At 47.7% G+C, this 22,564-nt stretch overlaps 1 protein-coding gene across 1 annotated transcript in view; it reads right to left on the bottom strand.

Annotated features, from left to right (window-relative positions):
* LOC138350614 (uncharacterized) overlaps nt 1-13,236 on the bottom strand; it is an 83,433-nt gene extending 70,197 nt beyond the window's left edge. Inside the window, exons 1-2 of the mRNA XM_069301645.1 lie at nt 5,983-13,236; nt 2,485-3,186 (exon numbers count right to left, since the gene is read on the bottom strand). Of these exons, the coding sequence (XP_069157746.1) occupies nt 2,485-3,186; nt 5,983-8,830 (3,550 nt within the window). The 5' untranslated portion in view covers nt 8,831-13,236. The remainder of the gene's footprint in view (nt 1-2,484; nt 3,187-5,982) is intronic.
* Nucleotides 13,237-22,564: the final 9,328 nt, after the last annotated feature.

The following is a 22,564-nucleotide window of genomic DNA, read 5'->3' as shown; positions in this document are numbered from 1 at the left end:
CACCACAACCATCAACCACCACAATAATTAACCACCACAACCATCAATAACCACAACAATCAACCACCACAACAATCAACCACCACAACCATCAACCACCACAATAATTAACCACCACAACCATCAACCACCACAACAATCAACCCCCACAACCATTAACCACCACAACAATCAACCACCACAACCATTAACCACCACAACAATCAACCACCACAACCATCAACCACCACAATAATTAACCCCCACAACCATTAACCACCACAACCATCAACCACCACAATAATTAACCACCACAACAATCAACCACCACAACAATCAACCACAACAACAATCAACCACCACAACCATCAACCCCCACAACCATTAACCACCACAACCATCAACCACCACAACCATTAACCACCACAACAATCAACCACCACAACCATCAACCACCACAACCATCACCCACCACAACCATTAACCACCACAACCATCAACCACCACAATAATTAACCACCACAACAATCAACCACCACAACAATCAACCACAACAACAATCAACCACCACAACCATCAACCCCCACAACCATTAACCACCACAACCATCAACCACCACAACCATTAACCACCACAACAATCAACCACCACAACCATCAACCACCACAACAATCAACCACCACAACAATCAACCACCACAACCATCAACCACCACAATAATTAACCCCCACAACCATTAACCACAACAACAATCAACCCCCACAATAATTAACCACCACAACAATCAACCACCACAACCATCACCCACCACAACCATTAACCACCACAACAATACACCACCACAACCATCAACCACCACAACAATCAACCACCACAACCATTAACCACCACAACAATCAACCACCACAATAATCAACCACCAAAACCATCATCCATCACAACAATCAACCACCACAACCATCAACCACCACAACAATTAACCACCACAACCATCAACAAACACTACCATCAACCACCACCACCACCAACCACAACTAGAACCAACCACTACTACCATCAATAAACATCACCCACCACTGCCGCCAATCACAACCTACCACCACTGCCACCAACCACAACCCAGCAACAATTCCACCACCACTACCATGGATTCTCCATTAAGTGAAAGTAATGAATAAAATATTTTTAACCTGCCTGTTATTATGGTTCAGTTTTATTTCTAGTATATGTAAAAATATATTTTTTAAATATTTCTACATTTTTTATATATATTCCATCAATCAGGAAAACGATTTTTATGCAACATTTAAGGTTGCGACACAGTCTCAAAATTGTTTAGCCAAAGTTGTGCAGTAAGTTGTGGCAACTTATTTACAACCACACAATAACGTAGCTAATACATGAAAACAAACGTTGTCACACCTGGCTACTCTCCCCTCCCACACCTGTAGATTAGAGGGAACACGGAAGCCCACACCTGGCTACTCTCCCGACCCACACCTGTAGATGGGGAGGAATACGGAAGCTCACACCTGGCTACTCTCCCCACCCACACCTGTACATGAGAGGGAACACGGAAGACCACACCTGGCTACTCTCCTCACCCACACCTACAGATGGGAAGGAACACGGAAGCTCACACCTGGCTACTCTCCCCACCCACACCTGTACATGAGAGGGAACACGGAAGCCCACACCTGGCTACTCTTCCGACCCACACCTGCACATGAGAGGGAACACTAAAGCCCACACCTGGCTACTCTCCCCACCCACACCTGTACATGAGAGGGAACACTAAAGCCCACACCTGGCTACTCTCCCGACCCACACCTGCATATGAGAGGGGACACTGATGCCCACACCTGGTTACTCTCCCGACCCACACCTGTAGATGAGAGGGAACACGGAAGCCCACACCTGCCTACTCTCCCGACCCACACCTGCACATGAGAGGGAACACTAAAGCCCACACCTGGCTACTCTCCCGACCCACACCTGCACATGAGAGGGAACACTAAAGCCCACACCTGGCTACTCTCCCGACCCACACCTGTAGATGAGAGGGAACACTAAAGCCCACACCTGGCTACTCTCCCGACCCACACCTGCACATGAGAGGGAACACTAAAGCCCACACCTGGCTACTCTCCCGACCCACACCTGCACATGAGAGGGAACACTAAAGCCCACACCTGGCTACTCTCCCCACCCACACCTGTCTATGTCACACACTCATGCCAAAGAAAACTTATATCAAGTAAATCTAGCTTGTATTAAGCAAGACAATGTTGGGCTAAATATTGATCAGTGTTATCTTATAAGCAGTGAAGCTTGCTTAATGAATATTCTTGGTCGCTAAACGGTGCTCAAAGTTACTCAAGAAGCCTTATAAGTTCTCTAATTCATGACCTTTAATGTAAAAATATTTTTGAAACCACTGGAAGCACTGTGAATTAAACAACTGAGTTACAGATATTCACGTGTTAAAATGTCGTGAATACGTACTGGTGAGACGCGTGTTAGAGAAGACCAGGCGACTATACCCTCCTCTTGAGGGAGGACACAGCTGAGCCGCCAGGTGGCAGCACCAGTCTATGGCGGGGTCGTCATCAGTGACGTCCCAGAAGATGGTCAGGCCGAGCGTCCTTCCCTGGTACGGCAGAGTGTCCAGGGTGTCCGGGTCCACGTAGCCCGTGGCGTCCAGGGTGTCCGGGTCCACGTAGCCCGTGGCGTCCAGGGTGTCCGGGTCCACGTAGCCCGTGGCGTCCAGGGTGTCCGGGTCCACGTAGCCCGTGGCGTCCAGGGTGTCCGGGTCCACGTAGCCCGTGGCGTCCAAGGTGTCCGGGTCCACGTAGCCCGTGGCATCCAGGGTGTCCGGGTCCACGTAGCCCGTGGCGTCCAGGGTGTCCGGGACCACGTAGCCCGTGGCGTCCAAGGTGTCCGGGTCCACGTAGCCCGTGGCGTCCAGGGTGTCCGGGTCCACGTAGCCCGTGGCGTCCAGGGTGTCCGGGACCACGTAGCCCGTGGCGTCCAGGGTGTCCGGGTCCACGTAGCCCGTGGCGTCCAGGGTGTCCGGGTCCACGTAGCCCGTGGCGTCCAGGGTGTCCGGGTCCACGTAGCCCGTGGCGTCCAGGGTGTCCGGGTCCACGTAGCCCGTGGCGTCCAGGGTGTCCGGGTCCACGTAGCTCCTGACGTCCAGGTCAATGTCTGAAGACATACACTGAGATACAGTCACTGTCGTTACTGGTATGTTCTAATATATAACAAGAAGACATACTGAGCCATCCACTCACCTTACTGCTGGGTTTATTACTTGATGACAAGTCCGTATTTTGGACAGTATTAATAGCATCTAAACTATGTATTAATAGCTTTTAAAAGCCACGGTCAAGGTCATCTGTATCAATGGTCAAGGTCATCTGTATCAATGGTCAAGGTCACAGTCAAGGTCATCTGTATCAATGGTCAAGGTCATCTGTATCAATGGTCAAGGTCATCTGTAGCAATGGTCAAGGTCATCTGTATCAATGGTCAAGGTCACAGTCAAGGTCATCTGTATCAATGGTCAAGGTCATCTGTATCAATGGTCAAGGTCATCTGTAGCAATGGTCAAGGTCATCTGTATCAATGGTCAAGGTCACAGTGAAGGTCACCTGTATCAATGGTCAAGGTCATCTGCATCAATGGTCAAGGTCATCTGTGTCAATGGTCACGGTCATCTGTGTCAATGGTCAAGGTCATCTGTGTCATGGTCAAGGTCACAGTCATGGTCATCTGTATCAATGGTCAAGGTCATCTGTGTCAATGGTCAAGGTCATCTGTGTCATGGTCAAGGTCACAGTCATGGTCATCTGTATCAATGGTCAAGATCATCTGTATCAATGGTCAAGGTCATCTGTGTCATGGTCAAGGTCACAGTCAAGGTCATCTGTATCAATGGTCAAGGTCACAGTCATGGTCATCTTTATCAATGGTCAAGGTCGCATTAGAAGGTCATATAAACTAAGTCAAGGTCACAGTGAAAGGTCATCTGAACCAAGTATCAAGGTCACAGTGACAGGTCATCTGGACCAAGTATCAAGGTCACAGGGATAGATGGGTCACCTGAATTAAGGATCAAAGTTAATTAACCAAGGGTCTAATTAACCAAGGGATCAAGGTCACAGTGAAAGGTCATCTTGGACAGGAATTAGGTCACACTGAAAGGTCATCTTAAACAGGAATTAGGTCAGTGTGAAAGGTCATCTTGAGCAGGAATTAGGTCACAGTGAAAGGTCATCTTGAACAGGAATTAGGTCAGTGTGAAAGGTCATCTTGGACAGGAATTAGGTCACAGAGAAAATTCATCTTGAACAGGAATTAGGTCACAGTGAAAGGTCATCTTGGACAGGAATTAGGTCACACTGAAAGGTCATCTTAAACAGGAATTAGGTCAGTGTGAAAGGTCATCTTGAACAGGAATAGGTCAGTGTGAAAGGTCATCTTGAACAGGAATTAGGTCACAGTGAAAGGTCATCTTGAACAGGAATTAGGTCACAGTGAAAGGTCATCTTGAACAGGAATTAGGTCACAGTAAAAGGTCATCTTAAACAGGAATTAGGTCAAAGAGAAAGGTCATCCTGAACAGGAATTAGGTCACAGAAAAAGGTCATCTTGAACAGGAATTAGGTCACAGTAAAAGGTCACCTTGGACAGGAATTAGGTCACAGTGAAAGGTCATCTTGAACAGGAATTAGGTCACAGTAAAAGGTCATCTTGAACAGGAATTAGGTCACAGTGAAAGGTCATCCTGAACAGGAATTAGGTCACAGTGAATGGTCATCTTGAACAGGAATTAGGTCACAGAGAAAGGTCATCTTAAACAGGAATTAGGTGAGTGTGAAAGGTCATCTTGAACAGGAATTAGGTCACAGTAAAAGGTCATCCTGAACAGGAATTAGGTCACAGTGAAAGGTCATCTTGAACAGGAATTAGGTCACAGTAAAAGGTCATCTTGAACAGGAATTAGGTCACAGTGAAAGGTCATCTTGAACAGGATTTAGGTCACAGTGAAAGGTCATCTTGAACAGGAATTAGGTCAGTGTGAAAGGTCATCTTGAACAGGAATTAGGTCACAGTAAAAGGTCATCTTGAACAGGAATTAGGTCACAGTGAAAGGTCATCTTGAACAAGAATTAGGTCACAGTGAAAGGTCATCCTGAACAGGAATTAGGTCACAGTGAAAGGTCATCCTGAACAGGAATTAGGTCACAGTGAAAGGTCATCCTGAACAGGAATTAGGTCACAGTGAAAGGTCATCTTGAACAGGAATTAGGTCACAGTGAAAGGAGATCTGTAACACGAGTCAAAGTCAAAGTGGTAAGTCATCTGAACCAAAAGTTTGGCGCCGCTAAATACTTCATGAAATTATTTATGCACAAGAATATATACAGCAGCGGAATGTTTCGAAAATTTATTATTCATGGAGTAGTCGCCCTTAATAAGTCTATATTTGTAATCAAAGTAGAAGGTTTGTCACCCTTAAGGTGACTATATTTGTAAACAATATAAGGTGTTTGTCGCTCTTAAGGTGACTATATTTGTAAACAATATAAGGTGTTTGTCGCTCTTAAGGTGACTATATTTGTAAACAATATTAGGTGTTTGTCGTCCATAAGATGAATATATTTGTAAATAATATAAGGTGTTTGTCTCCCTTAAGGTGACTATATTTGTAAACAATATAAGGTTTTGTCTCCCTTAAGGTGACTATATTTGTAAACAATATCAGGTGTTTGTCGTCCATAAGATGAATATATTTGTAAACAATATAAGGTGTTTGTCTCACTTAAGGTGATTATGTTTGTAAACAATATAAGGAGTCTTTCGTCCATAAGATTGTAAACATATATGTAAACAATATAAATCTGAATTACTATATTAAACATGACGAATGAAGCCCTTTGCGTAATTTTGGTATTAATAAATAACCCTAAAATTATGGTGGAAAATATGAATATTTACCAAGAGTCTCCAGGTGAGGAAGGTGAGGCAGGTGACGGATGAGGACGGGCAGTTGCTGTAGTGTGAGGTGCAGGAGGAGGCTCTCGAGGGTGTGAGGCAGGAGGGGTATGGCTGCCTCAGGCAAGTCACCACGAAACTCCTCTAAGGTACACTTACTGCCGGGGGCTGTCAGCCTCTCCAAACATTGTTTATTTATAACACTTCTCTCTTTTCTGTCTAAACTATAGTGAAGACCTAAGGATATGGTTACCTTCATTTTTGCCAGCACTGACAGTGTAGACAGACACTGCTTTAGTTGGGGTGTATCGTTTATGTATAGGTAAATGTTCTTAGGTGTCACCTTCTTAAGAACAAGCGGCAGGACAACCCACGAGTCAACACTCTCTATTTCCCACTCTTGTTCTGTACGCAGCTTCTCACACACGGCTTGGATGACGTGCTCACTCCCGCGGGACTCTGCTACATGCTTCAACAGCTCGTCAGTCTCAGGTGTAACCATCTTGCACAGGTCAATTATGTGAGTAATGAACCTGTGCTCTACTCTCCGGGCACACAGCACCCCGGTAGTGCTGACTAAAATGTTCTGCCATCTGGGGCGCTTCCTAAACTCTTGTAGCACGGCGCTAATATCAAACTTTGACCCTCTCAGGTGATCTCCCAAGGAGCGTTTTTCCTTACGTACAACATCCACCAAGAGGTCAATGATTGTAGAGCTTTCCCCTGACACACGGTGTGATGCTGGATCGCCTCGGTCTTGCTCAGCCCTCAACAAGAGATCGACCAGCCCCCTGCTGGCACAATACTCCTGGTATCTGGCGTGAAAATAGCCAATCACCCACACCACAACATCCACCAAGAGGTCAATGATTGTAGAGCTTTCCCCTGACACACGGTGTGATGCTGGATCACCTCGGTCTTGCTCAGCCCTCAACAAGAGATCGACCAGCCCCCTGCTGGCACAATACTCTTGGTACCTGGCGTGAAAATAGCCAAACACCCACACCACATTGAGACCCCGACGGTAGCTGGTTCTTGTGAAATAGTTGGACAAGACCTCCTCCTGCGGCAGTCCCAGAGTGTCACACTTCTCCCTAATCTCCGCTTCTGTCTCCGGCCAAAGGTCGTACTCCTTCCTCTGGATCCCTCTTAAACTAATCTCTTCTAAGAACCTCAAAAACTTTTTCACATTTTCGTCACATTTTCCTTTGGGTTCGGTCACGTGTTTGTCTGTGAGTCTGGACACTAATTTGTTGGTTATGAAGTCATGAATCTTCTCGTAGACTTGAGTGTTTGTGGTGAGGTTGTTAAATTCTTCTGGAGCCTCGACACACAGCAGCGCCAACAAGGTCAAGGTGAGTGGAGTGTTGAGGTACTCACCCAGGAACTGACTCATCTGCTCCAGCCGCTGGGTAAACCTCCCTGTGATGACACGCCGTTGGCACTCTTCCTCCACCAGCACCTTGATGGTTCTCTCGGCGAACTCCACGCGACGTTCTGGAGTGATGCCCAAGACGAGGATGTTGCAGCGAGGTCTGGTGTGTGGGACGAGCTGTGACAGTTGTTGGTCCCACCTCGGCCGTGTGGTTATCACCAACCTCACATCCTTGCCAGGCAGGTGCAACAGCTCCTTCACCAGCCTTCCTGAATGGTCGTTGACCTCGTCGTAGCCGTCAATCAGGACTAATATATTTAAGCTCAAGATTATCTCCTTAAACAGCTGGAAGTCGGCACCAGAATCACGAAGTGTTTGAGGCAGCAACTGGCGGAGGAGATCATCGAAGGTATTAAGATGTGAGTCCCTGCACTGTACATAGAAAACGAGGTCCACAGTGCCCAGGTGACGTATGGCAGCAGGTTCCTCTACCCACTTCTCGAGGATGAGCTTGAGTAAAGTTGTCTTGCCCATACCACCTTCCCCCGTCAGGAGGACACACTGAGGGACTCTACCGTCCTCTCGTCTCATGCTCAAGATGTTTTCATTGTTTATATCCTGACCCTTGGCAGCGTGGGAGGGTTTTGTGCTATCTTGACCCTTGGCCGCATGGGAGGGTCTTGCCCCTATGACGGGATCTTCAAGGAGTCGTAGTCGTGTAAAAGCAAGACTTGGGTTGTAGTTAATGTTGAGGAGGAGCCAGGGTGCGGGAACAATCTGGTACAGCAGTTTATACTCGTCAGTTAGCTCCTGCTTGCTCATCTGCTTAACCTCTTCTGTGATGTGGCTTTTGAACATCTTAATCTCCTGGCGGAGCTGAGGCAAGTACGCCACATCTGAGGGATCCAGCGGCTCTCTGACCTTCGCTAGCAGACCATCAATATACTTATTGACATCTCTGGTCACGTGGTCCACATCCTGGCTGTTTGTCCCACACCGGACGCCGGCCTCAGCCAGCATCTTGGCCAATAAGTCACTGAGCTCCGTCAGTGTTGACGTAAGATCTTGCTCTGACATTCCCACATTATCATGGGCCAACATGTTTCGGTGTTGCTTCAGGCTGTAAATGAGGTGTTCAGGTGATGGTCCCTGAGGCCCTGGAGTGGTCCACGTGGGGTCATTCATCTCAGCCAGACCACACACACGTTGCAGGAGTTTATACAACAGGGTGATGTCAAAAGTAGCCGCGTCAGAAGAAGCTTCGAGTTTATTCCTCTGGTGATCATCAAAGACACGCCTGTACTGAGCATTGGTGTACCCCAAGTCCTGAGTGAGGTAAGTCACTACTGGGAAGGTGCCCCGGTACGACCACATAAACACACTTGCTAGCGCGTCTCGTCCTGCCTTAGTCACAGCCAGTCCATACCGCAGTCTGTTCACATCTTCCGGTTGGATAACAGGACTCGAGGCCGCCATATTGGGCCGTATGATTCTCACCTCACACAACTGTTGTCAAGTTTCACACAAGCAGTAAATGTTCCACGCTGGTTTTGTTATTATATTATGTTTAAAAACATAACATTGTTTCCCACTGTCGGAGACGGGCAGCTTGTTAGGCTTGTGTAGGCCTTCCTAAGCCAACGACAGACCTTCCTCAGGATGCATCCCTCAACAGTTGACTAATTTCCAGGTTAATGTTTACTGCTAGGTGAACAGAGGTATCAGGAGGCTGAGCATCTCACACTGCCAGGGAATCAAACTCGGATCTAATCGGTGATGATCCGACTGCATTAACCATAATACAGTCACTTAATTGACCAAAAATATAAGTGATTTCCAAATAAACCAAATTTTACAAAATGTGTTCACATGTTAATGCAATATTCGGTTCCAGCTTTATTTGTTATTTTCAATTTGTTCTTTAACTAATTATTTTCTTCTGTCTTTATACTCTTCAGATTTCTGTCATCTGGAAGAACAATTTAACGTTATTAAAACAAGATGTTAGTGTTAAACATTGGGTAAGAAATACATTTTTGAGATCACTAAAACAAATAAAATTCCAAAGTCTGCCTCCTGCATTTTGTTTTATTTTATAACTTAAAACTTGTCAATATTTTGACCTAACTCCTGTGATCATTGTGGTGTTGGCTTCTGGTTTAGGTAGAGTAATGGTGCTCATTTTCTCACACAGAAATATACAGTGTAGCATTTAGTAATGTTATTCTCTGCCTTTATCTTGCTCTTGTAAGGACCTATTTAGATTATGCAGTTCAGTTTGGTCAACATACAATATACTGGACATAATTTGACTTGAACCCATAAAGAGAAGAATGACAAAGTTGATCTCAGGAATTAGAAATCTCCCTTATTAAGAGAGGTTCAGGAAGCTATGTTTACACATTCTTCGGAAAGTATAGTTGATATTATTGATGTTGTCAAAAGGATGAAAAGTTATATCGAAGGTAGTAATAATAAGTTGTTAACTGCATCAACACAAAATAGAACAAGAAATGATAAATCTGTATCAATAAAAATAATGTCAGCTTCTCTGTCTATGCGAGCTAGAAGACCCTACTCAGGGAGCTAGCCTCACCTAATTTCTAACAGTAATTCCTGCTGGGTATGTGCCCAACAGGGAATGGCATATATGTAGGGAGGACATCTTTAAAGAGTACCAAAGCTACCCCCTTACCACGAACATTGCTATATCATATTAATTAGACTTTGAATTATTTATTTATTTTCTTGCAAGGGTTCCCAGCTGAGCTTCTGTGTAGATCGCCCTCTCCCCCTCCGCTCTCTTGTGGACAATATTCACAGTATAATGTTAACAACTTACATGGAGTTTACTACAAGTAAACTTCCGTCCCCTGAGAGTCTCTTATAGGAGCAATGATGGCGGGCCGCGTAGAGGCTCATCATATAAAATGGCTGACTAGAGGCACATAAAGGGGCCGCCTAGAGGTACATAAAAGAGCCACCTAGAGGTACATAAAGGGCCACCTATAGGTACATAAAAGGGCCGCCTAGAAGTGCATGAAGGGGCCGCCTAGAGGTACATAAAATGGCAGCTCAGAGGCACATAAATGGCCGCGTAGAGGGACATAAAGGGCCGCCTAGAGGGACATAAAGGACCGCCTAAAGGCACTTAAAGGAGCCGCCTAGAGGTACATAAAGGGCCGCCTAGAGGTATATAAAGGGCCGCCTAGAGGTACATAAAAGGGCAGCCTAGAGGTGCATTAAGGGCCGTATAGAGGCACATAAAGGGCCGCCTAGAGGCACATAAAAAGGCCGCCTAGAGGCACATAAAGGGGTCGCCTAGAGGCGCATTAAGAGCCGTATAGAGGCACATAAAGGGCCGCCTAGAGGCACACAAAAGGCCACTTAGAGGCACATCCAGGGGCCGCCTAGAGGCATAAAATGGCCGCCTAGAGGCCCAAAAAAGGACCTCCTTAAGGCACATAAAATGACCACCTTTAGGCCCATAAAAGGGTTGCCATGTAGGACATAAAATGGCCGCTTAGAATCCCATAAATTGGCAGCCTAGATGTCGTGACGCTGAACCCCGGTTCATTCCGACACAGCGATTACACAACACATAACACCTTGCCTCAGCAACCGTTACTACCACCGTATACTCCTACACACACCAGACCCTTGAGGCGTACCACTAGGTTTGTACTGGAACACCATGAATGAACATATGGAAGGTATTTAAAGGCCGTCGGGTTTTGTCATTTAATTACAAAGAATGGACTCTGACAAATAAATACATATTAACATACTCTATTAGGTCAATACACTTCCAATACCCATAGACCACTTGACCTCCGCGATCACCACCCACACTCGTAACTTCCGCCTAAGTCCCTAATACGGAATGATTACTACAACGCTCCACACCCGGTTAGTCTTACATTCAATACTCACATACTGCAGACTTAACTTGGTCACTAAGATCACATCAGGTTCTCGCATAGCTGTCTGCTACACTTCCCTGCTGCCGCAAACGGGGATCCAAAGGACTTGCTAGTTCAACTTCCACAATCAGACTGCCTCCAGTCAGCCATGGCCTCAAACATTTCACCACTCCTCTCAAGGAAGGTATAATCCGATTAACCTTATCCCTAGAGCGGTAATCTTGTTCCTAGAAGCCTGACGAAGAATAATTCCTCTTTCCAGGAATTATTAATTTGGCTAAACAGCTTCGGTCTTAATCCATTGACCTTTCTTAGATATGTGATCCATAGTCTGTCTACTTACATGTACTTTCAATCATCATTCGTTAAGTGTTGTAGTAATGATCCTCTAGCTAATAATTCCTACTAACTTGTGGATTACAACACCACTCCCCTCCTTAAACACGCATATGTCCCCATATGCATCATTGCAATGGTTCCATTAGTGCAAGGACCTGGAGGATGCACCCACCATATGTGTACAACTACAAAATCATCCAAAAAGTTCATCATACACACGATGAAATAAATAAAAATTTTCCCCGACATGACTCACAACACTTCTCCAACATATACATTATATTCACATCATAGCACAGGTAAAATAGTCTGTAATAATTTTTCCCATCTCCAACAATGCACATATACCTAAACTGCTGACATATAATTACATACAAACATAACCATAAAATTACATGGACCAGAATGCTGGCACTTAAACAGAAATGACACTAGTCATTAATATATACACAACACATATATATCTAAGGTTCTTCATCCTTAGTAATTATAATTTAACATCTTGCCTGTACTGTTGACATAAGGGCTTACAATGATCACACAATGTTTCACTGGCCTCCTCCACAATTGGCAGCATCACTTCTCTTGTCTTCGTGTCCCATGGTTGCTAGGTCATAGATCCTCCATGACCCAGACAAAACCCAGGCTGTCCAGCCTGGTGAATGTTGTCAATGTCCCATCGTTGCTCTGAGGTAACGTGATCCTGGCCTCCAGAGCAACGGAGATTCCTACCCCAGGGTCATGTTCCCTTGGGTCTGTGCTGACATCTCGTTCCAGGGCACCAATCCCAGAACGCTGTAGATCCCTCACAGGTCTCTGGTCTAGGCCCATCCGCCCAGAGTGTGTCCACCTGTATTCACACCTTCCCGACCGCTGTACCTGCAAAATATTCCCTCGGAGCCCCCTGGCTCGATCCCATTATTACATAACCCCCTCGGCTCCTTACTCTCTCCCCGTATATAGCCTGAGCGCAGCTGCAAAACCATTGCAGCTGGCCCTTATCCCTGCTTTGATGTCAGGGGGCGAATTTCGCCTATAACGTCACGTTGGCTTCACTTCCACCCCCCTTTTTTTTCTAGAATAACTGAGTGTAGCCTCATAGCTTCCCTTCTACTCTACCTGAAGCTCTGTGACATGATCCCGGGGGACCTTCTCAAGCCTAACACTCAGTAATGGTGCCGATGAGGTAATATACAGTATATACATACACATACATTATCACAATAAATACCTCATTAATATAATTTCACAACTAATGTCACTAAAGCATCATACTGCCACTGGCTCGCCTCTAGCGAGATTCCTGTTACAACTTAATTAATGAGAAATTAGTATATCTACTTGGCTCGTCCACTGCAACCACCAACACCTGAAATTTGAAATTCTACCTTATAATCTTATCCATAAGACTTACCCACTCCGACTTAATTAATGAAAATTTTAATGACAATAATGAATTTTTATTAGTCTTTTATGAGTCTTGCTAGAGATATCGACTTGACTCGCCTACTGCAGCCACCAACTCCTGCAATTATCCACATTTCATCTTATCCATAAGACTTACCCACTCCGACACACCATTACCTCTGGTCATCCCAACCACTGATGATCTCACTATAACGCCACACATCCCTACAACCACTTCCTGCGTCCTAACGCACCAACCTTGCTACGCCGATACTCACCTTACCGACCACTACATGGCGCCCCTGCGCCACCATATACTCCACAACACCACACTCCATACCAGGCGTCCAAACGCCACCACACTACACCACCCATTGGCGTCCCCAACGCCCTCAACACAACACCCGGCGTCCCCAACGCCCTCAACACAACACCCGGCGTCACCAACGCCATCAACACACCACCCGGCGTCCCCAACGCCATCAACACAACACCCGGCGTCCCCAACGCCCTCAACACAACACCCGGCGTCCCCAACGCCCTCAACACAACACCCGGCGTCACCAACGCCATCAACACACCACCCGGCGTCCCCAACGCCATCAACACAACACCCGGCGTCCCCAACGCCATCAACACAACACCCGGCGTCCCCAACGCCATCAACACACCACCCGGCGTCACCAACGCCATCAACACTCCACCCGGCGTCCCCAACGCCCTCAACACAACACCCGGCGTCACCAACGCCATCAACACACCACCCGGCGTCCCCAACGCCATTACCACCACAGGCATATGCCTTGCGCCAGAGCGCATCAAAACACCACGAGACGTCACCTCAATAACACCACCAATAAGTAACCAGACGCCACACACACTCCCTTTTCTCTAGTAATCCGTTAATTACCTGACCAACACTCGTCAGGCATAATTTCTTGTGTAGTGGCCACCCGCCACACTCTACCACCTGCGTTAACATACTTCAACGCTAATGTCTACAATACACCCGGTGTTACAACAACCAGTTATGCTACACATGCTACACCTTGGCGCTACAATGCCAACAATGTCATGCACTATACTACATCCATGATATCCACAGTGAAAACATGCACATTTCACTACAGTAAATACTATGCATTACGCTGGCGTCTAATAAGCCACTACACATGCATTACACTACACACCCCGGCGTACAAACGCCAATACACAACCGTGCACTACTCCGGGCGCCACACACCCCCACCAACGGGACACGTTCCCCGTGTCCCACGGTAACACTCTCCATAATGCTACCTGCACCCACAAAAAAATCTCCATGGCCCTCTCCACGGTACAGTAGACGGCGAACCCCAGACGTCAAATTACGCGTCGCTCGCTATGCCAAGGCGTCCATAATTCACTGCGCCTATTTTCTGTATCTACACCTGACAACGCCGGAACTCGCACAGTACTTTAGGTAATATTTCATTATCCTTAAAATATTCGATTTACACGTTACATGAAATTTAATTAACTTTAAATTACGTAGTTTACACGATTAATTTCACCTTAGCAACGGTTTCTCACTATTTCCGCCTTACCAACGATATAAAACAAGCTCCAAGGTGCGGCTCGCTTGGCCCACCCATCGCTTGGCCCGCACATGGCCGCACATGGCCTACGCTGGCCCACATTCACCCGCGCTAGTTTACCTCGCCACGCTGTATAATCCGCACTGCGAACACTGTATAATCCACACTACGAACACTGTATAATCCGCCCTACGAACACTGTATAATCCGCAATACGAACACTGCACTTGTTTTGGATCCCGATGCTTCAGTGGTCCAAACTTGCATCTTAGCAGTCTCTCGTTGCGGGAATCTGGAAAGAAAGAAATAAACCCCACATGTGCCCCACAATGGCCTAGTCCCTTTAATTAACTAACTCCTCTGACCTGGTCTCACCTGACCCTTCTTTCCTCCGTCTAGTAACCACCATTCTCACCACAACCCGACGTCTACCATTTCCCGAACATTCCCTCACCAACTAAACCAGAACCACACTTCCTTCATCTCTCAAAGTGTTCCAAACCTGTTCGCGCTGCCACCAAATATGTCGTCTACCAATTCCCTAACATTCCCTCACCAACCAAACCAGGAACACTATGAAGGGACACATGGAAGGTATTTAAAGGCCGTCGGGTTTTGTCATTTAATTACAAAGAATAGACTCTGACAAATAAATACATATTAACATACTCTATTAGGTCAATACACTTCCAATACCCATAGACCACTTGACCTGCGCGATCACCACCCACACTCGTAACTTCCGCCTAAGTCCCTAATACGGAATGATTACTACAACGCTCCACACCCGGTTAGTCTTACATTCAATACTCACATACTGCAGACTTAACTTGGTCACTAAGATCACATCAGGTTCTCGCATAGCTGTCTGCTACACTTCCCTGCTGCCGCAAACGGGGATCCAAAGGACTTGCTAGTTCAACTTCCACAATCAGACTGCCTCCAGTCAGCCATGGCCTCAAACATTTCACCACTCCTCTCAAGGAAGGTATAATCCGATTAACCTTATCCCTAGAGCGGTAATCTTGTTCCTAGAAGCCTGACGAAGAATAATTCCTCTTTCCAGGAATTATTAATTTGGCTAAACAGCTTCGGTCTTAATCCATTGACCTTTCTTAGATATGTGATCCATAGTCTGTCTACTTACATGTACTTTCAATCATCATTCGTTAAGTGTTGTAGTAATGATCCTCTAGCTAATAATTCCTACTAACTTGTGGATTACAACATAGAGGCACATAAAGGGCCGCCTAAAGGTACTTAAAGGGCCGCCAAGAGGTGCATAAAGGGCCCGCCTTGTGGTATATAAAGGGCCGCCTAGTATATATATACTAGTACTAATATAAATAAATTAATATAATAAATATATAATATAATAATATAATATAAATAATATAATAATATATTAAAATATAATAATATAATGAAATAATATATAATAAAATAATATAATAAAAATAATATAATAAATATATAATATTTATAATATATATAAATAAATAATATAATAATATAATAAATAATAATAATTAGTAATAATTAGTAACTAATATAATAAAATAATATAATTAGTAAATACTAATATAATGTGGTATATAAAGGGCCGGCTAGGGGTAAATAAAAGGGCAGCCTAGAGGTGCATTAAGGGCCGTATAGAGGCACATAAAGGGGCCGCCTAGAGGCATATAAAGGGGCCGCCTAGAAGCACATAAAGGGCAGCCTAGAGGCGCATTAAGGGCCGTATAGAGGCACATAAAGGGGCCGCCTAGAGGCACATAAAGGGGCCGCCTAGAGGCACAAAAAGGGGCCGCCTAGAAGCACATAAAAGGCCGCTTAGAGGCACATAAAGGGTCCGCCTAGAAGCACATAAAGGGCCGCCTAGAGGCACATAAAGGGGCACCTTGAGGCACATAAAATGGCCCCATAGAGGTCCAAAAAAGGGCCGATATGTAGGACATAAAATGGCCCTCTTGAAGCCCATAAATGGACCGCATAGAGGCAAATAAAATGGCCGTCTAGAAGCCCCTAAAATGGCCGCGTAGAGACCCATAAAGGAGCCGCCTTGAGGCACATATAATGGCCGCCTTGAGGCCCATAAAATGGCCGCCTAGAGGCTAAAAAGAAGGGCCGCCAGGAGGCACATAAAGTGGCCCCCAGGGGGCCCATAATGGGGCCGCCGAAAGGCACATAAACTGCCGCCTAATGGCACATAAAGGGCCGCCTATTGGCACATAAAAGGCCGCCTAGAGGCACATGAAGGGGCCGCCTAGAGGTACATAAAGGGCAGCCTAGAGGCACATAAAGGGGCCGCCTAGAAGCACATATAGGGCCGCCTAGAGGCACATATAGGGCCGCCTAGAGGCACATATAGGGCCGCCTAGAGGCACATAAAATGACCACCTTTAGGCCCATAAAAGGGTTGCCATATAGGACATAAAATGGCCGCTTAGAATCCCATAAAATGACTGCCTAGAGGGACATAAAATGGCCGCCTAGAGCCACATAAAGGGGCCGCCTAGAGGTACATAAAGGGCAGCCTAGAGGCACATGAAGGGGCCGCCTAGATGCACATATAGGGCCGCCTAGAGGCACATAAAATTGCTGCATAGAGGCCCAAAAAAGGGACGCTTAGAGGCACATAAAATGGCCACCTTTAGGCCCATAAAACGGGCGCCTTGTAGGACATAAAATGGCCGCTTAAGTGCATAAAGGAGCCGCCTAGAGGTACATAAAGGGGCCGCCTACAGGTACATAAAGAGCCGCCTAGAGGTGCATAAAGGGTCCGACTAGAGGAACATAAAGGGCCGCCTAGAGGTGCATAAAGGAGCCGCCTAGAGGCACATGAAGGGCCGCCTAGAGGCACATAAAGGGCCGCCTAGAGGCACATAAAGGGGCCACCTAGAGGTACATAAAGGGCCGCCTAGAGGAACATAAAGGGCCGCCTAGAGGTGCATAAAGGAGCCGCCTAGAGGCACATAAAGGGCCGCCTAGAGGCACATAAAGGGCCGCCTAGAGGCACATAAAGGGCCGCCTAGAGGCACATAAAGGGACGCCTAGAGGCACATAAAGGGCCGCCTAGAGGCACATAAAGGGCCGCCTAGAGGCACATAAAGGGCCGCCTAGAGGCACATAAAGGGCCGCCTAGAGGCACATAAAGGGGCGCCTAGAGGTACATAAAGGGGCCGCCTAGAGGCACATAAAGGAGCCGCCTGGAGGCACATAAAGGGGCCACCTAGAGGTACATAAAGGGCCGCCTAGAGGCACATAAAGGGCCGCCTAGAGGCACATAAAGGGCCGCCTAGAGGCACATTAAGGGGAGCCTAGAGGCACATAAAGGGCCGCCTAGAGGCACATAAAGGGCCGCCTAGAGGCACATAAAGGGCCGCCTAGAGGCACATAAAGGGCCGCCTAGAGGCACATAAAGGGCCGCCTAGAGGCACATAAAGGGGCGCCTAGAGGTACATAAAGGGGCCGCCTAGAGGTACATAAAGGGCCGCCTTGAGGCACATAAAGGGGCGCCTAGAGGCACATAAAGGGCCGCCTAGAGGCACATAAAGGAGCGCCTAGAGGCACATGAAGGGCCGCCTAGAGGCACATAAAGGGCCGCCTAGAGGTACATAAAGGGGCGCCTAGAGGCACACAAAGGGCCGCCTAGAGGCACATAAAGGGCCGCCTAGAGGCACATAAAGGGCCGCCTAGAGGTACATAAAGGGGCGCCTAGAGGCATATAAAGGGCCGCCTAGAGGCACAAAAAAGGGCCGCCTAGAGGCACATAAAGGGCCGCCTAGAGGCACATAAAGGGGCCGCCTAGAGGTACATAAAGGGCCGCCTAGAGGCACATAAAGAGGCCGCCTAGAGGCACATAAAGGGCCGAATAGAGGCACATAAAGGGCCGCCTAGAGGCACATAAAGGGCCGCCTAGAGATACATAAAGGGCCGCCTTGAGGTACATAAAGGGCCGCCTAGAGGCACATAAAGGGGCCCGCCTAGAGGCACATAAAGGGCCGCCTAGAGGCACATAAAGGGGTCGCCTAGAGGCGCATTAAGAGCCGTATAGAGGCACATAAAGGGCCGCCTAGACACACACAAAAGGCCACTTAGAGGCACATCCAGGGGCCGCCTAGAGGCATAAAATGGCCGACTAGAGGCCTAAAAAAGGGCCTCCTTAAGGCACATAAAATGACCACCTTTAGGCCCATAAAAGGGTTGCCATGTAGGACATAAAATGGCCGCTTAGAATCCCATAAATTGGCAGCCTAGAGGCACGTAAAGGGGCCGCCTAGAGGCACATGAAGGGCCGCCTAGAGGCACATAAAGGGCCGCCTAGAGGCACATAAAGGGCCGCCTAGAGGCACATAAAAGGGCCGCCTAAAGGTACATAAAGGGGCCGCCTAGAGGCACATGAAGGGCCGCCTAGAGGCACATAAAGGGCCGCCTAGAGGCACATAAAGGGCCGCCTAGAGGCACATAAAGGGCCGCCTAGAGGCACATAAAAGGGCCGCCTAAAGGTACATAAAGGGGCCGCCTAGAGTTGCATAAAGGAGCCGCCTAGAGGCACATAAAGGGCCGCCTAGAGGCACATAAAGGGGCCGCCTAGAGGCACATAAAGGGCCGCCTAGAGGCACATAAAGGGCCGCCTAGAGGCACATCAAGAGCCGCCTAGAGGCATATAAAGGGGCGCCTAGAGGAACATAAAGGGGCCGCCTAGATGTACATAAAGGGCCGCCTAGAGGCACATAAAGGGCCGCCTAGAGGCACATAAAGGGCCGCCTAGAGGCACATAAAGGGCCGCCTAGAGGCACATAAAGGGGCGCCTAGAGGTTCATAAAGGGCCGCGTAGAGGCACATAAAGGGCCGCCTAGAGGCACATAAAGGGCCGCCTAGAGGCATATAAAGGGCCGCCTAGAGGCACATTAAGGGGCGCCTAGAGGCACATAAAGGGCCGCCTAGAGGCACATAAAGGGCCGCCTAGAGGCACATAAAGGGCCGCCTAGAGGCACATAAAGGGGCGCCTAGAGGTACATAAAGGGGCCGCCTAGAGGTACATAAAGGGCCGCCTTGAGGCACATAAAGGGGCGCCTAGAGGCACATAAAGGGCCGCCTAGAGGCACATAAAGGGGCGCCTAGAGGCACATGAAGGGCCGCCTAGAGGCACATAAAGGGCCGCCTAGAGGTACATAAAGGGGCGCCTAGAGGCACACAAAGGGCCGCCTAGAGGCACATAAAGGGGCGCCTAGAGGCACATAAAGGGCCGCCTAGAGGTACATAAAGGGGCGCCTAGAGGCACATAAAGGGCTGCCTAGAGGCACAAAAAAGGGCCGCCTAGAGGCACATAAAGGGCCGCCTAGAGGCACATAAAGGGGCCGCCTAGAGGTACATAAAGGGCCGCCTAGAGGCACATAAAGAGGCCGCCTAGAGGTACATAAAGGGCCGTCTAGAGGCACATAAAGGGGCCGCCTAGAGGCACATAAAGGGCCGCCTAGAGGCACATAAAGGGCCGCCTAGAGGCACATAAAGGGCCGCCTAGAGATACATAAAGGGCCGCCCAGAGGTACATAAAGGGCCGCCTAGAGGCACATAAAGGGGCCGCCTAGAGGCACATAAAGGGCCTCCTAGAGGTACATAAAGGGCCGCCTAGAGGCACATAAAGGGCCGCCTAGAGGCACATAAAGGGCCGCCTAGAGGTACATAAAGGGCCGCCTAGAGGCACATAAAGGGCCGCCTAGAGGTACATAAAGGGCCGCCTAGAGGTACATAAAGGGCCGCCTAGAGGCACATAAAGGGGCCGCCTAGAGGCACATAAAGGGCCGCCTAGAGGTACATAAAGGGCCGCCTAGAGGCACATAAAGAGGCCGCCTAGAGGCACATAAAGGGCCGAATAGAAGCACATAAAGGGCCGCCTAGAGGCACATAAAGGGCCGCCTAGAGATACATAAAGGGCCGCCTTGAGGTACATAAAGGGCCGCCTAGAGGCACATAAAGGGGCCCGCCTAGAGGCACATAAAGGGCCGCCTAGAGGCACATAAAGGGGTGGCCTAGAGGCGCATTAAGAGCCGTATAGAGGCACATAAAGGGCCGCCTAGAGACACACAAAAGGCCACTTAGAGGCACATCCAGGGGCCGCCTAGAGGCATAAAATGGCCGCCTAGAGGCCTAAAAAAGGGCCTCCTTAAGGCACATAAAATGACCACCTTTAGGCCCATAAAAGGGTTGCCATGTAGGACATAAAATGGCCGCTTAGAATCCCATAAATTGGCAGCCTAGAGGCACATAAAGGGGCCGCCTAGAGGCACATGAAGGGCCGCCTAGAGGCACATAAAGGGCCGCCTAGAGGCACATAAAGGGCCGCCTAGAGGCACATAAAAGGGCCGCCTAAAGGTACATAAAGGGGCCGCCTAAAGGCACATGAAGGGCCGCCTAGAGGCACATAAAGGGCCGCCTAGAGGCACATAAAGGGCCGCCTAGAGGCACATAAAGGGCCGCCTAGAGGCACATAAAAGGGCCGCCTAAAGGTACATAAAGGGGCCGCCTAGAGTTGCATAAAGGAGCCGCCTAGAGGCACATAAAGGGCCGCCTAGAGGCACATAAAGGGGCCGCCTAGAGGCACATAAAGGGCCGCCTAGAGGCACATAAAGGGCCGCCTAGAGGCACATAAAGGGCCGCCTAGAGGCACATCAAGAGCCGCCTAGAGGCATATAAAGGGGCGCCTAGAGGAACATAAAGGGGCCGCCTAGATGTACATAAAGGGCCGCCTAGAGGCACATAAAGGGCCGCCTAGAGGCACATCAAGAGCCGCCTAGAGGCATATAAAGGGGCGCCTAGAGGAACATAAAGGGGCCGCCTAGATGTACATAAAGGGCCGCCTAGAGGCACATAAAGGGCCGCCTAGAGGCACATAAAGGGCCGCCTAGAGGCACATAAAGGGCCGCCTAGAGGCACATAAAGGACCGCCTAGAGGCACATAAATGGCCGCCTAGAGGTACATAAAGGCGCCGCCTAGAGGCACATAAAGGCGCCGCCTAGAGGCACATAAAGGCGCCGCCTAGATGCGTATATGGGGGCTACCTAGCAGTAAATAGGTACTTGGGAGTTAGACGACTGTTGCTGGCTGCTGCCTGGGTGTGTGTTGGGGGGGGGAGTTAGTTAGGTAGTAACAGTTGAGTGATTGACAGTTGAGAGGCGGGCGGAAAGAGCAGAGCTCAACCCCCACAAGCACAACTAGGTCAATACAGAGAAAGAGGAAGACACATAAGTAAACACGCAGAGAGAGAGACAGACACAGATACTGATCTGGGGTATCTCACATAGTACTATATAACAACATAAGAATAACATGAACTGCATAGCACCCATTCTTCCTTACCACACCGCTCCCATTTATATTCTCCCAAACTCATTCACGTGTGTCTAACCTACGCTTGAAACAATCCACCGATCCCACACCTATTGTCTTACCTGATAATTTGTACATAAATCAACAACCGTTTCCATACGAACATTGACACAGGTCTTTCATGAATATAAACTTGTCCAATTTATATCCAGTGTTACCTTAATTTTTTGTATTTAAAACCTTATTTATATCCCATCTATCTATTTATATATTTCAATAATCCTCTTATTCGTCGACTTTATAGAGAATGTGAATTTAGTTTTTCTTAATCTCTCTTCATAAAGGAGGTTTCTAATTCCTGTTATTGATTGTTATTATTCTCTGAACAAGACCAAGTGAACTTATGTTCATTATGTAATACAGAGACCAACAATGAACAGTATAATCCAACTGGGGCTCAACAAGGGCAGGAACAAGGTGAACAATTCTATTAGATATATTGGTGCTACAACATCTAGAAATATATCCCAGAATAATCTTACCTTTATTCAATATATTTATGTACTAAACTGAAACTTCCAGTCTTTCAAGTAACTTGAATAACCTGTCTTCCTTCTGAACTAGCAACAGT

This window comes from Procambarus clarkii, chromosome 46 (assembly GCF_040958095.1).
Source record: "Procambarus clarkii isolate CNS0578487 chromosome 46, FALCON_Pclarkii_2.0, whole genome shotgun sequence".
NCBI classification, from domain to species: Eukaryota; Metazoa; Arthropoda; class Malacostraca; order Decapoda; family Cambaridae; genus Procambarus; species Procambarus clarkii.
This window is presented reverse-complemented; position numbering and strand designations above follow the sequence as displayed.